At 40.6% G+C, this 14199-nt stretch overlaps 1 protein-coding gene across 1 annotated transcript in view; it reads left to right on the forward strand.

The window, feature by feature from the left end:
* ELOVL2 (ELOVL fatty acid elongase 2) overlaps positions 1–14199 on the forward strand; it is a 52141-nt gene that overhangs the window by 22236 nt on the left and 15706 nt on the right. Inside the window, exons 2-3 of the mRNA XM_058833116.1 lie at positions 2507–2570; positions 7784–7971. Of these exons, the coding sequence (XP_058689099.1) occupies positions 2507–2570; positions 7784–7971 (252 nt within the window). The remainder of the gene's footprint in view (positions 1–2506; positions 2571–7783; positions 7972–14199) is intronic.

Raw genomic sequence — 14199 nt, forward strand, 5'->3', positions numbered from 1 at the left:
CTGTTCTCAAATTACCAATAAAGGCAAACCAGGCACTGAATTTTTGTAGTGCTAATTAAGATAGCTGGGAACAAGGTTGTCAGCTGGTACAAGTCCTCACTGTGTCATTTAAGCACACTCACAAGGAGGTAGATTTAATTTCAGACTGGCTCATCTACTCAGTATGCTGTGTGCTCATCCTAACCAGGTGTAAGAGGTTGCAAGTTGGATCAATGAAGACAGTAACCTGTGTTGTGTGGGAGCACTGATCTGCTGGAGGGTGAGAAGGCTCTGCAGAGCAATCTGGACAGGCTGAATCAATGGGTTGAGGTCAATGGTGTGAGGTCCAGCAAGGCCCATGCAGTGTTACAGGCTTGGTGCAGAGTGGCTGGAAAGCCACCCTGTGGAAAAAGACCTAGACCAATTGACAGATGAAATGCGAGGTAGCAGTGTGCCCAGATGGCCAAGAAGGCCAGTGGCATCCTGGCTTGGATCAGGAACAGTGTGGCCAGCAGGAGCAGGGCAGTGATCATCCCCATGAACTCAGCACTGCCGAGGTCACACCTCGAGTTCTGTGCTCAGTTCTGGGCTCCTCACTACAGCAAAGTCATTGAGGGGCTGGAGCGTGTCCAGAGAAGGACACTGGAGCTGGGGAAGGGTCTGGAGCACAGGTCCTGTGAGGATCAGCTGAGGGAGCTGGGGGTGTTTAGCCTAAAGAAAGGAGGTTCAGGGGGAACCTTATTGCTCTCTGGAACTGCCTGAAGGGAGGTGTAGCCAGGTGGAAGTCAGTCTCTTCTCCCAGGTAACCAGTGACAGGACAGGATGAAGTGGCCTCAAGTTGTTTAGGGGAGGTTTAGATTAGATGTTAGCAAAAATTTCTTCACTGAAGGGGTGGTTGAGCTCTGGAACAGTCTGACTGGAGAAGTGATTTTATCACTATCCCTGGAGGTATTTAAAAGATGTGTAGATGTAGCACTCAGAGACATGGTCTAGTGGTGGAGTTGGCAGAGCTGGGTTTACAGTTGGACTTGATGCCTTAAAGGGCTTTTCCAACCTAAACAATTCTATGATTCTTTTATTTTATTCTGCTCTTTCTTCTTAATATTCTACAATTCCTCTTCCTCCATCTAACTGTTAAAAGCATTCAGTAGCTAATTTCCATTTCAATGCAGCTGAGAATAGGTTTGTTTGCAGTATTTTAACATAAAAGGAATATACATGGTGTTTTACTTTGTTCTGGACATGTAAGGTTTATTTATGTAATGTAAGCATGAAAGCAAATAACTTTGCATGTTCATTCCTACAAGTCACTCAAATCCATTACAGTATTTTTTTCCAAAGCAGTCTTGTTAAAGCAGGTTAAGTCTAACCACAAAACCATTAAGCACAGGAGTAGGTCTGTTTCAAATTAATACAGCAGGTGGGCACATCACAGACTAACAGCAGTGTGGCATTTCCCAAAAGGGAGGATCATTGTCATGAAATAATAACAGAACTACTGTGTAGCTCAAGGAGATAAAAATGGAAGCACGTTTTTGCACAGGTCCTGCACCTGGAAATTGAATCATCTCCTGTGACAGAAGCCATCATTAGGCTGCTACTGTAATTGTCTGAAATTCAGAAAATACCTTTCTTTATGGGCTGTAGCCAGGACACTTTCCTAAAAGCTAGTTTAATTTCCTCAGTGCTGTGAAGTATGAGAAACTTTTTTGTGTCATGAATCATCAGTTTCTTTTGAGCAAATCCTTTTTGTTTGTTTATTTAGAAAAATACATACTTCTAGTTTTGGGGGTTCTGTTGGCTTTTTGTCCAAGAAAACATGAATGCAATAACATCTTGCAGAGACAGGTTTATAGCCTAAGGTGCTGAAAGAACTTCTCATTACCACATGTTCACAGAAAATCTGTCCACTTTGAACAATCTGAGGACCAAAATGAAGAGCAGAAGAAACACAAGGAAGGGACTTGGGAGTGCCAGGAGCTTGTCCCTGCCCAGATGACAGCCCAGTCCCAGTAAAGGAATGGGGAGGTCAGGGCTGGACCTTCCAGTGTGCAAATATAGTTCTTCATAAAGCAAATCTGTTAATGGTCTCTGCAGTTCAGGCTGGTGTGGAGATATCCAGCATTCAAATGTACCCACAGCAGTTCCTGCCCTGCAGCAAGGCTCAACATCACTCTGTATCTCTCTCCTCAGCCTGGCCGCATTTTCTCAGTGCTGAAATTAATTCACAGGTAGATCTACTGTGATATTTGCTGATTTTCATAAACCTTAATTTCCCTTGCTAAAGAGGTCTGGTTTGGGCAGTTTCCAGCAATGAGGCCTGTATTGTTATCTAGACCACAATCTGCCCTAAATTAATTTTTAAAGGGGTTTGAGGTATTTTCATTATACATGATATTGCGTACTTTGGAAATATTTGTGCATGACAAACTTTTTACAAGTTTATTGCAGTTTTTTTTAAAAATTATATTCTCTCTGTGACCCGGAGATAATGTCTTTTTCACATGTCTTTTTCCATATTTTTTAGGAGACCCTGAAAGCTTTTGACCGGGAAGTAAATGCATTTGTGGACTATATGTTTGGACCTCGAGGTAAGCTGCTCCACTTACAGTCCTTTAAGGAAATAATACTTCTAGAGATTACCACCCAAAAAATTTCTAATAAATTTGCTGAGCAACTTCTTATTGAAAAATGTAAACTAGGCAGAACCACGGTATTATCAGGAAGACACGGTTCTTATAGCAAATCTATCAATGCAATGATTTGTGATTCCTTTGTTTCTGAGAATATCAGAGAAAGTCAATTTTACATCCTAAAATGGCATAAAAAGCCTGAAAGCCTGGGTCTTTCTGAAAGTGGAAGATCTGGTTTGGGACTGATTGTCATTTGTAACCCAGTTTCTTTGGTCCAGCTGCTTATTAAATTGCCTAATTCAGAAGGATGCTTGGAGCAAAAGCAACCTGCAGGATCACATACAAAATTTCAATAAACTAATATATTGGGTGGGAGAACAGATGCATCTTTTGACTTCCTATTATTGCTTTCTGGAACAGTTTGAACAAGAGTAACTTAAATAATTGTTGGTTGGAGGTGCCTCGTGCTTTGCTAGGATTGAAACGAGTAAGTAAAAAACCCCACAAATCTAAAATAAGACTGCAGGCAATGATGAAGCATCAAAGTCAGGGTTAAGAGAGCCAAGCAAATACAAGAAAGGGATGAGACAGAAGCTTGGACAGGTCTTCAAAGCAGGTCCCTGAAAGGGCACCTTGTTGTTGATAGGGCTGGGCTTAACTTCAGGAATTGCCTTGCAAACTTCTACCCATGGTTAAATCCAGAACTGCTTCTTGTGGGAATGGATGCATGATTATGGACTCCCATTTTATTGCAGTAATGTTCTCACTGTTTCTGTTTCACAGAAACAGTTCTTGCTTAATTGGAAGGAAAATGGAAAGATGTAGTGTTCTTAAACACAAGAAATTCTAATTTTTCTTAGCTGGCTGGCTGGCTACAAAATCTTTTCCATCATGTCTACAGTAGATGTGAAGTTTGAAAGAAAGATTTCCAGTGAAGAAACACTGAACATCTTGGGAACTGCAGCAGAAGTGGTTAAAGCAGAATAAGTTTTATTAATGGCTTCCACAATAGTACATTTAATATTAACAAAGAAATGTGATCAGAAGAATGAAAGCACTACTTTTTGGTGTTTTGTTTTTTCCAAATGGACATGATGTTCTCTTTCATTCCTCTTTCCTTGTTGGTCCAGACAAATCGTCTGAAGGAATAAGCTACAGCTGATCCAATTCTGAATAGCACAGAGATCCCTTTAAGTTTTAATAAAGCCCTTCAATTAAACAAGTGTTATTTGTATTGCTTGCCAAGTACATCACCATCCTTCTTCAGATATCAGTACTGAAATATCTGTGTTTGTCCACGCCTCTGCACTCTGATCTTTAATTTAACTGGTGGTTAATGACACAGTATCATGCATTTCCTGAATAGCCTATCTCCCTCCAGTGTGTTTATCCACATAAATAATTCACATAAATAATTCACATACATAATTCACAATAAACTGCAATCAGTTTTAAATCGAATGACCCCACAGATGAATATCTAATGAATTTGAGAGCTTCCCCAAACATCTAAACCCACAAACCATTCCTCTTCTTTCTCTCTACTGATTTTCATCCGCAGTATGCACTTCATTCAGCAGCAAGATGGATTAAAAGGATAGATAACAGCACTTTATTATTTTAAAAAACGATCCCCTATTTATTTTAGGTTGTAACTCCTGAAATACTTGTATCACTATGCAGGTCTTTGTCATCATTACCAGCTGTGTCTGAGGGCACTAGAAGTGACAGAAAGCCACGCTCTAGTTCCCAGAGGCAATCTCTGTCATTGGGAGCACCAGGTTAACACAAGCTGCAGTGCTGCCCGACTAGAATGAGGGCCAGACTGTCAGAGATCTGAATTTGATTTATAAATATCAGCATATTTTGTACCTTCATTCACTGGTATCAGCTGGGCTTTGTAGACAACTTTACATCTGTGTCTGCTTTTGCATTAGTAGAACAAACCCATTGGATCAGGGAACAGCAGCCATATACCTGCCCATGGGTTTTGTCTCTTAATAAGGGGTGGTCTTACAGTTTGGTGTTGGTCCATATTGTTCTTATGCTCAAGGCAAATTGAGAATAAGTGAAATAGCAATTTTCTTCTCTAGGAGATAATTCTTCCAGGCTAACCCTCCATCTGCAGAGTATTGTTTGGTGTTATGCAAAATTAAGTAATATTGAATTGCAGGAGCTAAATCTAGTTAACTGGTTGTTTGTTTTACCTGTGAAAGAAACAGAGGTGGTCGAGATGTATTTTTTTTAAGTTACGGTAAAGTAAAAAGTACTTTTCCTTAATGGACTATGATCAGTAGCAAGGCACTGGGGCAAACCCATCTACCCTCTGCTCCTTAAAAAGGACTGACTCTACTCAGATACTGACTGGCCAAAGCTGTACAGGAACTTGAATCAAAATGTTTCTAAACCTCATTGATAAAAGCCTGATATGTTTAAAGAGCCTGGGAGGCCTGCCACTCATTTAGAAGGAGCCAGGATTTCACCCCAAGGGTTTGGCACATCATGGCCAGTGACTGTGAATGAGCTTATTCATGGAGCAATCAGAGCTTGTGGGCGCCTGTTCCTTCCCCTGCTGTAGTCCAGTGCTTTCCCACTGTGACTTTATTCACTGCTTTGGTCTCAATTTCAGGTGCTGTGCAAGTTCAATACTGTAAAAATAATCCTTTCTCCTATCGACAGTGTAACTCTATAGTACTTGAACACGGAGATTTAACTGTCGGTCAACAGAAATACTTTTCATCTCTCATTCTTTGGATAACTTCTTTTGAAATACATTCCCTTTCCTCCCCCATCTTGACACATTAAAACCTCCCTCTGCTTGTCATTCAGGGATAAGTGGAAGTGGAAACAGAACAGTCACGTTCCTTGGCTGCCCTTTATAAACCACTTTCTGCCAGAAACTCTTACTCTTCAAGGTATTGAGGTCATGGTGGGAAATATTCAGGAAGGGTACATGCTTTAACAATTTCTCTTGAAACTGGAATACTGTAGAACTTAAAAATACTTGACATGCTGACCTGAACAAGCACACGAGTTCTGCTTTTGTGTGGATCAGCCCACATGCTTGTGGCCACTCACAGCAGAATGAAAACTTTCTGAGGGCATACTGGGGCAGAATTTATTTTCTGTAGTTTAATTTGTATTCTGAACTCCTAAATATTTTTCCTCTTTGAGAAAACAGGCAGTTTTGTTATCTACTGATGCCGATTTGCCTTTGTGTATATAATCTTTATGCATCAGGTTTTGCAATCCTTGAATGGGAGGGAGACCTTTCCTTAGATAGCAGTCTTGCTAACATGACTGCTTTCTACATCTTCATTTAGGTTACCAATTGAATAAATTAAATCCTTATGCTCCTAAAACACACACTTTTAAGACATCAACACTTAAACACTCAACCTTTACATGTCCTATGACTCCTGCATCATGTTGAGAGCCCATAAGGGAGCAGAATCACTTCTAAAATATTCATTCCAGTGCTTCACACATGGCTTGTGAGCTTTAAGAGATTGTTGGAAGTGTTTCCTTCTCACACTGAGGTGATCCAAATAAGCATTGAGATCTGAAGACAGACAACAGGCGTTCTAGCTTGGTAACACACAACAAAGCAAGGCTGCCATAAAAGGAAGGACTGTGCTGTTGTGACTGCTTTAATCCTACACCTCTCTGCTCCTAGAGGTTCTTGGGAGTCCAAAGCAGGAGAGCATTGGGCTTCCATGGTGGTGGTGGCCTGGTTGAAAGTCTTTCCTGTGAAAGGGCTAGCAACCCTAGTGGAATCCAAATTCAACAGATGAATGTTACAGCCACTGCAATGGAAGCAAGGGGGGAAACAGGAAAAATGTAATGAGAAAGAAAACTGGTGTTCAAAGCCTCATATGCAGAGTTTTTATTACTCTAATATATGTTAAATTTCACTTTACATATACCTGTATGCATGTATTTCTGAGAAGGAATTTTTGGAAAGAATACAGTACAGCAAAATTACAATAAATTACTAAATGTCTGGGCACGTTTATTTGGTGTATCATCCATTGCCCAATCTTTTCCAATTTCAATACAGGCAGAAAAACAGTAATTTTTTTTTCCATGCACTGTGAATAGCTTTTCTTTTACAATTTTTAACACAATCTTGGCCTTTGTAAAAAAATAATGAAATAATTTAAAACATTTTCAAAAGCAAAGACATCTTTCTAAGAGCAGAAAGAACTACTTTCTGTGAGATCTGCACAATGACTCCTCACTGACTTCTTTACTCCATAAGTCATTGTAAAAACTAGCTGTGATGCCCCCTTGTTCTTTCCATAGGCAAATGGCTGAAGAATTTTGCTATGGAAAATTGACTCTAGATTGTGTTCCATCTTGGAATAAGAAAAAAAAGAAAAGAAGAAAGCACATCCCTTTCACTCATGGCATCCAGTTGCTCGTATGACAACAAAGCGGTGCCTCCAGCTTGGCATCTGGGATTAGGCTTTGCTCATATACACTGAACTATCTGATTACTGCCAATGGGATTACTTGTGTGAATAAGGCAAGCAGGATTTGACCTTAATATTTCATTTCAGGACCAGGCAAGTGGGACAGAAACTGCGAGAAAGCAAGCCATCACGAGCCAAAAATCTTTGATAACCATCAAAGTAAATGTTTGCCACTTGCTTTTCATATTTAATATTTTGGAAAAGTCTTCCCCTTGTATCAGTGTTTTCTAGTCAATGCTATATACACCCTCCTACCTGTATGGCAAGTGCAGAATTAAAATAGCTTGTGAGCTGGCAACATTACATGCATACTTTGTATTTAATACTATCTGCAAATTGTCTCGAGCAGATTAAGATAGGATTTAAATAAACATTAAGTTAAAACATTAACTAAAAATTTTTAAAAGCATATAAGAATAGGGTTTTCCATTTCATTTTCTCTTTACTATTAAAATGGAGTGATATAGGTGACCTTAAATTATTAGGGAATTCCATGCAGTTTTCAGCCCACATTCTCTGAGACTTAGCATGCAATATTGGTAAGTTGAAAACAATGGATAGCTCTTGTGAGGAAAGAATGGCTGGTTCCATCTCACACTTTTTAGCAGATTCTTTTCATGATGTGTTCTGCCTAATTTTAGCAGTACTTTACCATAGCTTTTTTAATTGCCTGCTCCATGTGTTTCTTTTTTTTAGATGCCAGGGTTAGAGGATGGTTCCTTTTGGACTCTTATCTTCCCACGTTTTTCCTTACTGGAGCATATCTACTCTGCATATGGCTGGGCAACAAGTTAATGAAGAACAGGCCTCCTTTCTCTCTCAGGCCTCACCTCATCGTGTATAACCTGGGCATCACGCTGCTCTCCTTCTACATGCTCATAGAGGTAGGTGCTCTTCCATGCAGCACGGCTGAGGAAGGTGACCAAGATGCAGTTCTTAGCAGAAATATCTTAGAGACAGGTGGTTTTGCTAGGAAAGTTAAAATCAGCAGCAAAATAAATTTAATATTAAAAAGTCCCTTCTCATCTTAGATCTTGGCATGTTTTGATTGTCCTTCCTGAGCTACAGTCCACACAGCTCTTTGCTGTGAGGGACCGTGTCCACAAGCATAAATTTGAATCTGCAGCAGTCACTCAGCTCAAACGTGCCTATACTGTGCTCTTCAAGGTCCTGAGAGCCTTGTTCTTCAGCACCCATTAAATGCCATAAAAAAAACCCAGTTGGGTTTTATTCATACAACTGTCTGTGGAATGATTTTTCCAGGCCCATGCTTAAACATGAATAGATTTATAGATGAGAGCAAGTACTGATTTATTTATGGTTTTGGCAATTCTGTGTTATTTTTCTTCTCTTGGGACTAAGACGCTTTCCTCATGCAGTCAGACAGTAAAAGACAGATGTTAAAAACTTACCACTTTATCCAAAAGCAAGGGCTGTGGGGCTTGGAGGCTGCATATAGTCACATGGATTATTTCCCAGGTACTTATCAGAAAGAAACATGCTCATATGATTCAGGATCCATTTAGAACCAGAAGAGAGGTTTGAATGCATCTTCTGATTTTTCAACAGCAGAGGATTCAGACAGTGCCTCTCAGCAGAAATGTGTGGTTTTGCCTCTGCAGAGGAAAACAGAAGCTAGAAGTCAATATTTGGGTATTATTTGGGAGCTGCCCCTTCTCAGCCTGCTGATAACTGCGGTGCTTTTAATATTAAGGTGTTAACATACATTAATTGAATCCCTTAAAAACAAACAGTAGGAGACAAAAGCCACAAAACTTTTTTTTTTTTTTTTCCTAATAAAGTGACCCTGGTCATAAGAAGCCCTGGCTGAAGAATGTGCTTGATTTCATGGTGTGGCCTGACACTGCTGTGTTGCCTGCACAGCCTCACAGCATTTCTCACTCCCAGGGCTCTCAGCCACAGTTTCCACCTTTTCCTGCTGGCTGGACAAGAAACCTTTCAGAAAGTAAACAGGACACCCAAAGATTTCAAGTTTTAAATTTATTTGAGCTAAACACCAATTGTCTGGCCTGGTCAAGCAGCTGGGGAGCAGTTTAGGTTCGTGCCTTTGTGCAAAGGACTGATTGTGTTACAGAGAGCTTTATCCTGGTCCATGCTCCAGCTGGCTTTGCAGGCTGCTGTGGGTGTCTGGGAGTGCAGGATAAGGTTTAGAGCAAAGGAGAAACCAGCACAATTGCTGGAAGGTTTGATGACTCCACAATGATTGTCCTCCAGAATTTAAATTATTACTTTGATGTTTAAATCCCCATTTTGCTTGAAGGTATACAGATAACTGGCTGCAGTAGCAGGACTCGGCAAAAAGGATTAACTGACTAGAAAACAATACTGCTGTACTGCTTCCCCCTTTCCCTTCCAGTCTGATTTGGCCTGGCACAAGTAAATAAATGGAAGAACAAAGAAAATTTTAGCAGGTCTCATTTGCATGAATGAAGCAAATTTGGTTTTAGCCACCTTCACATTCCGGTAGGAACTGTATTTAGCCACCTCCTGTTCAGCTGTCTTCCTGCTTCATCCTTCCTGAGTCAAACTTTGCTGCAGACAGTTGCTGAGTTATGTTAGTCCTCAGATAAGTCCCTTGAGACCTTGATTCTGAGGCTGGAGGCTGCTGATTTACACCTCCCAGACTGCTGCTGGGCATGGCTGGCAGAGCCAGCTCACAGCTCCACATTCTGCAAATTTGGGAACCCAGGGAACATGATGGCTGATCTGCACTGCCAGCTGTTCTACTGCAGATTTCACTCTTAGCTCTGGACTGTCAGCCAGGCTGGTTTTACACTGTACAAAATACACTTCCACAATACTGGCTCTGCACTTTCTCTTAGTCTACTTCCCTGGCTCCTATCACAGCTTCTCCTGTGAAGGAGCAGAATGGAAGTTAATACTTGCAGTCTGAGGTAGCCTGCACATCCCTGCTGAAGAAAAACAGGCAAATGGGAGAGCAGAAATCATCTTCACTACCAAATAAAGTCATGGTGATTTCAAAATCTCTAATTTCCAAAGCTTCTCTCTATGCTCCTTATTCTCTCAGTCTTTTGTGGACAGTAAGCTCTTTAAGGCCAGAGTTACCTATATTTAGCACATTCTGCATAGTGGTTCCTTATGTAAACACAGTTGATCCTTGCAGTGACTGTGATTTGGGATCAATTCCTGGTTAGACACATCTACAACAGTTGTTTTATTCCTCCATCCTCTCACTGCATCTAAACCCCTCTGTGTCCGTATGGGGCAGAAATCACAAAATAAGAAGCTGTACAATAGAGATAAAACACATTCCCCACACCCCACCAAAAGAAACCCCCATAACCAACCATCATTGTTTTGCTTATAAGGTGCCACACAGCATTTCTTGCAATAGCTGCAGAATGTAGGGGTTGCTTCTTAGACATTCAAAATAAAAAAAAAAAAAAAATCTCATTCACAAGAAAGGGTGTATCACAAATCCATCATGTGGGACAGGCTGTATTTGAATGAGAAACGTGGTAAACCTACTGATGGGGGTATCTGTGCTTCAGTTCTTCATCTCCTCACCTTCATCTCCTGATTAGTTATAGTTGGCACTTCATGACAGTTAATTTGTGCAACCTCAAGGCAAGAAGACAATGGTTACAGCAAAGAGTCATAACAAAGGGGCTGTTTTAAATCTCCAAGGGCAGATTCCTCTTTTGAGGCAGAGTTCCATGCACTGCACTGTGGGCATGAACTATCTGGGAGCCGATTTTATCTCTGAGCTTTGAGGTCAACCAATCCGCAAAGTACTTGGAGGAACAGCTCCAGGACAACTCTAAGATGTGCCATTAGCATGAGGTCAGACACCCCTACGATGGCCAAAGGACAAGGTCTAAAGATAAACAGCTCTGCCCAGCTGCCCTCATCCTGCTGAGATGTCTCAAAATTTTTGAGTCAACAAGGAGTTAGGTGCCTCTGAAGGCCTCCCAGAAGGGCAGCTTGTTAGACCTTTAGACTTGTGAGTTAGGCAAACAGATTTTCCTGGAGTTGTCAGGGGTGCTCACCTTCCCCAGCTGAATATGATGAAGTTGGCACTTGGGTTTGGACCACATTTTTTTCAAGTACCTCATACTTAGACACAGGTCCTGTGCTTAAACTGGGCAGGCTGCAGGGGGGCTGCTAAGGAGGCAAAAGACAATTCCTTCCACCCTTGCTGCTACCAAAGAAACCCACATCAAAGTTTGTTTATTTTTGTGTACTTTTCTGTACCAGTAAGTGCTCATAGACCCAGATCAACTCTACTGATCCAACAATTTCTAGAACATTGTGAAATTCTGTATAAGGAAAAACAGCTAGCATCTTTTTACTTTAACAAAAATCAAAACTTTTAACAATTTTCCTTAAGAAATATATGTCTTTTCTCTGCACAAATCTTTGCTTAAGATGCTAAAATTACCAACTATGAGCAGTTTTTCACAGCTTACTGTGAAAAAACATCACATCTGTGCATATTTTAAAATTGTTTCATGTGCTTACGAACCAACTTCAGGGATACAAACTGAGGCACCAGAGGCCAAACTGTCACAAGTTCAGTGACAAATTAAAACTGGAAACACAGGAGACCAGTGCTGATCTCTGAATTCTGAAATTACTCAGGTGAGGATACTCTCTCTCTCACTAATAGGAACAGGCATAATCTCTGCCACAGTCTTAGGCTGCTTTCCCCAGCAGTATCACCTCTGCCCTATTTAAATCAAATCTCAGCTGGTCATCAAGGTCTCACCCAAGTCCTTCTGTTGATCAGGCACTGAGAAAACCAGGACACTAGCACCATTTGGGTCAGATTAAAAAGGAGATCTAGAGATATGTGTCATTAGCAGAGGGGTGGCGTGATGTCTCAAGCTGCCTGTATCCCCAGGTAGCTTCTCAGACTTATTACAAATCCATGGGATTTGTAAGCAAGCAACCACATCCATGTGGGGAAGCAGGACTTGCATGTGAGCACCCCTCATTTCAGAGCAAAGGGAAAAGAGCAGGACTCACAAGTACTGCCAGCCCAGTGCATTAACCTTTCTAGAGGAGCCAGAAAAAAGTCTTCTACCTTGCAGGATTAAATAAAATAAAAAGCAGTAAATCAAATGCACTTTAGCTGTTTCTAGGAGCTAAGAATTCAAACCACATTAATTCCAGTTTCTGAATTATAGCCATAGCTTGCATATTCATCGATGCCAAGGTGGTGTGAGGAGTCCCAGGAGTGCCAGAAGCATCAGGGCCATTAGCCACCACTTTTAGCCCTACACACTGCAATGGAGATTATATCTCACATATTACTAGAAAGTATAATGCCTGAATTAGGCATAACGGGGAGAAACAAAAGGAACAAATCAAAAATAGAAGGAGCACTTAAACTCTGTTTTATTCCATCACTATAATGGCTCATATCAGAAAGATTTGCTTCCTATCTGTGCAAGTGTTAAAAAGATGGAGCATATGTAGCACAAGTTCTAAGTAAACTTTTAAGGGTGCAGACGATGGGGAAGGGTCAAAAAGATCCTAGCCAATTCAAACTTTCCTGGAATTTTACTGTAGAAATCCACCTTCAACATAATCTTTCTTTTGGTGTTTGTTTTGTTTTGATTTTATTTGGGATTTTTTTTGTTTGTTTTTGGATTGCGTTTTTTGTTTGTTTTGTGGAGTTGTTTTGTGGTTTTGATTTTTTTGGGTTTTGTGGGGTTTTTTTGGGGGGGGTTCTTTGGTAATTTTGGTAATTTGGTAATTATTGTTTATTCCTTCATTAATTGTTCAGAAGTTAACAAATGTAAATTAAGTACAGAAGTACAGACAGATTCTAGATCCATCAGTATTGGTGCTTGAGGTGAAGGCTTCCTTTGATGCCATTATTTAGTACTGAGAGACTATTTGTACCTTAGGGCAGCAAGAGAAAAAAAACAAAATGAGAAACCTGAAGAGTTCAGGTGCACTTCTCTATCATTTGAAGAAAGGAGAAGTGGGAAAAAGAAAAACCTAGAGAGCAAAAGGTCACCAAGAGTGCATTGTAAAGCAGAGAAATGTAAGGACAAGAGCAAACAGCTCTTTTGATCAAGTAAGAACTTTGTGTGAATGGAGTGAAATTACCAGGTGTTCTCTGTCTTAATCAAATTATTTGTTTGGAGAGCTGAGGAGCTGACTTTGCTGTCCTTCCCTGCAGTTATTCCAGCTGGGCATGTCATCCTCACATCTCAGTTTTCATCCTCTGTGCTCTTCTTTGTCTTTCATGCTGACCTTTCTGAGCTCTGCATTTCAGTAGAACATTTAACATGATCATTGAAAAAGGCAGTGCTCTGGATCTCTCATGCACATTCAAACAGAATTCAGTAGAACTGTATTAGAAAACAAGAATAAAACTTCATATGATGAGGTTTTCCATATGTGCACCGCTTCTAATGCCATCAGTGGTACCACAAAATACAATAGGGGAGCGATTCAGAGCAGACGTCGTCAAAGACTCATGGAAAATAAGCCTAGACAGGATTTCTTTTAGCCTATCCCACTCTCCCAGACAACAGCAATATTCAAAGTGGTTACCATTCACAACTGATTTCAAGTAATTCTGAAGTCTGTTTCACTAATCCTTCTATCAGGCTCCTGTTTACTTAGGGAGTATTAAATGGAACTGGCTAGTATTTTCTCAATAACATGGCTTTACATTTGAAAGAGTTTTTGTTGGTAAAAAGAAATTCAAACAATTATCTAAACTTCACTTGGGAAGGGGCTCTTATTTTTTGTCACCATGTCATGAACTTTCTGACCTAAAAACAGGAAGGAAGCATAGGACCACACATTTCCTCCGCTCTGGAATAACCAGTATCCTTTTAGCTACAGTGTTCCAGTTACTGAGGGTCCAGCTGTATGTGCTGCAGGTCAGGATAGCAAACTTCAGTAGGTGTATTAAAGAATTAGACAGTCTTTTTGGGGGAGACACCGTGCACACAATTTTTTGACCTCTAACAAGACCTATGGAGAGCTGGAGACCCTCACCAAGCAGTAGTCCAAAGCTCACATTTCACTGTTCTGTCCCCATGAAAAGTATCTCAAATGCATCACAAAGAGGAACAACAAAATATTTCCCCTGTGACAATTCTTGT

The sequence above is a fragment of the Poecile atricapillus genome, chromosome 2 (genome assembly GCF_030490865.1).
Source record: "Poecile atricapillus isolate bPoeAtr1 chromosome 2, bPoeAtr1.hap1, whole genome shotgun sequence".
Classification (NCBI taxonomy): domain Eukaryota; kingdom Metazoa; phylum Chordata; class Aves; order Passeriformes; family Paridae; genus Poecile; species Poecile atricapillus.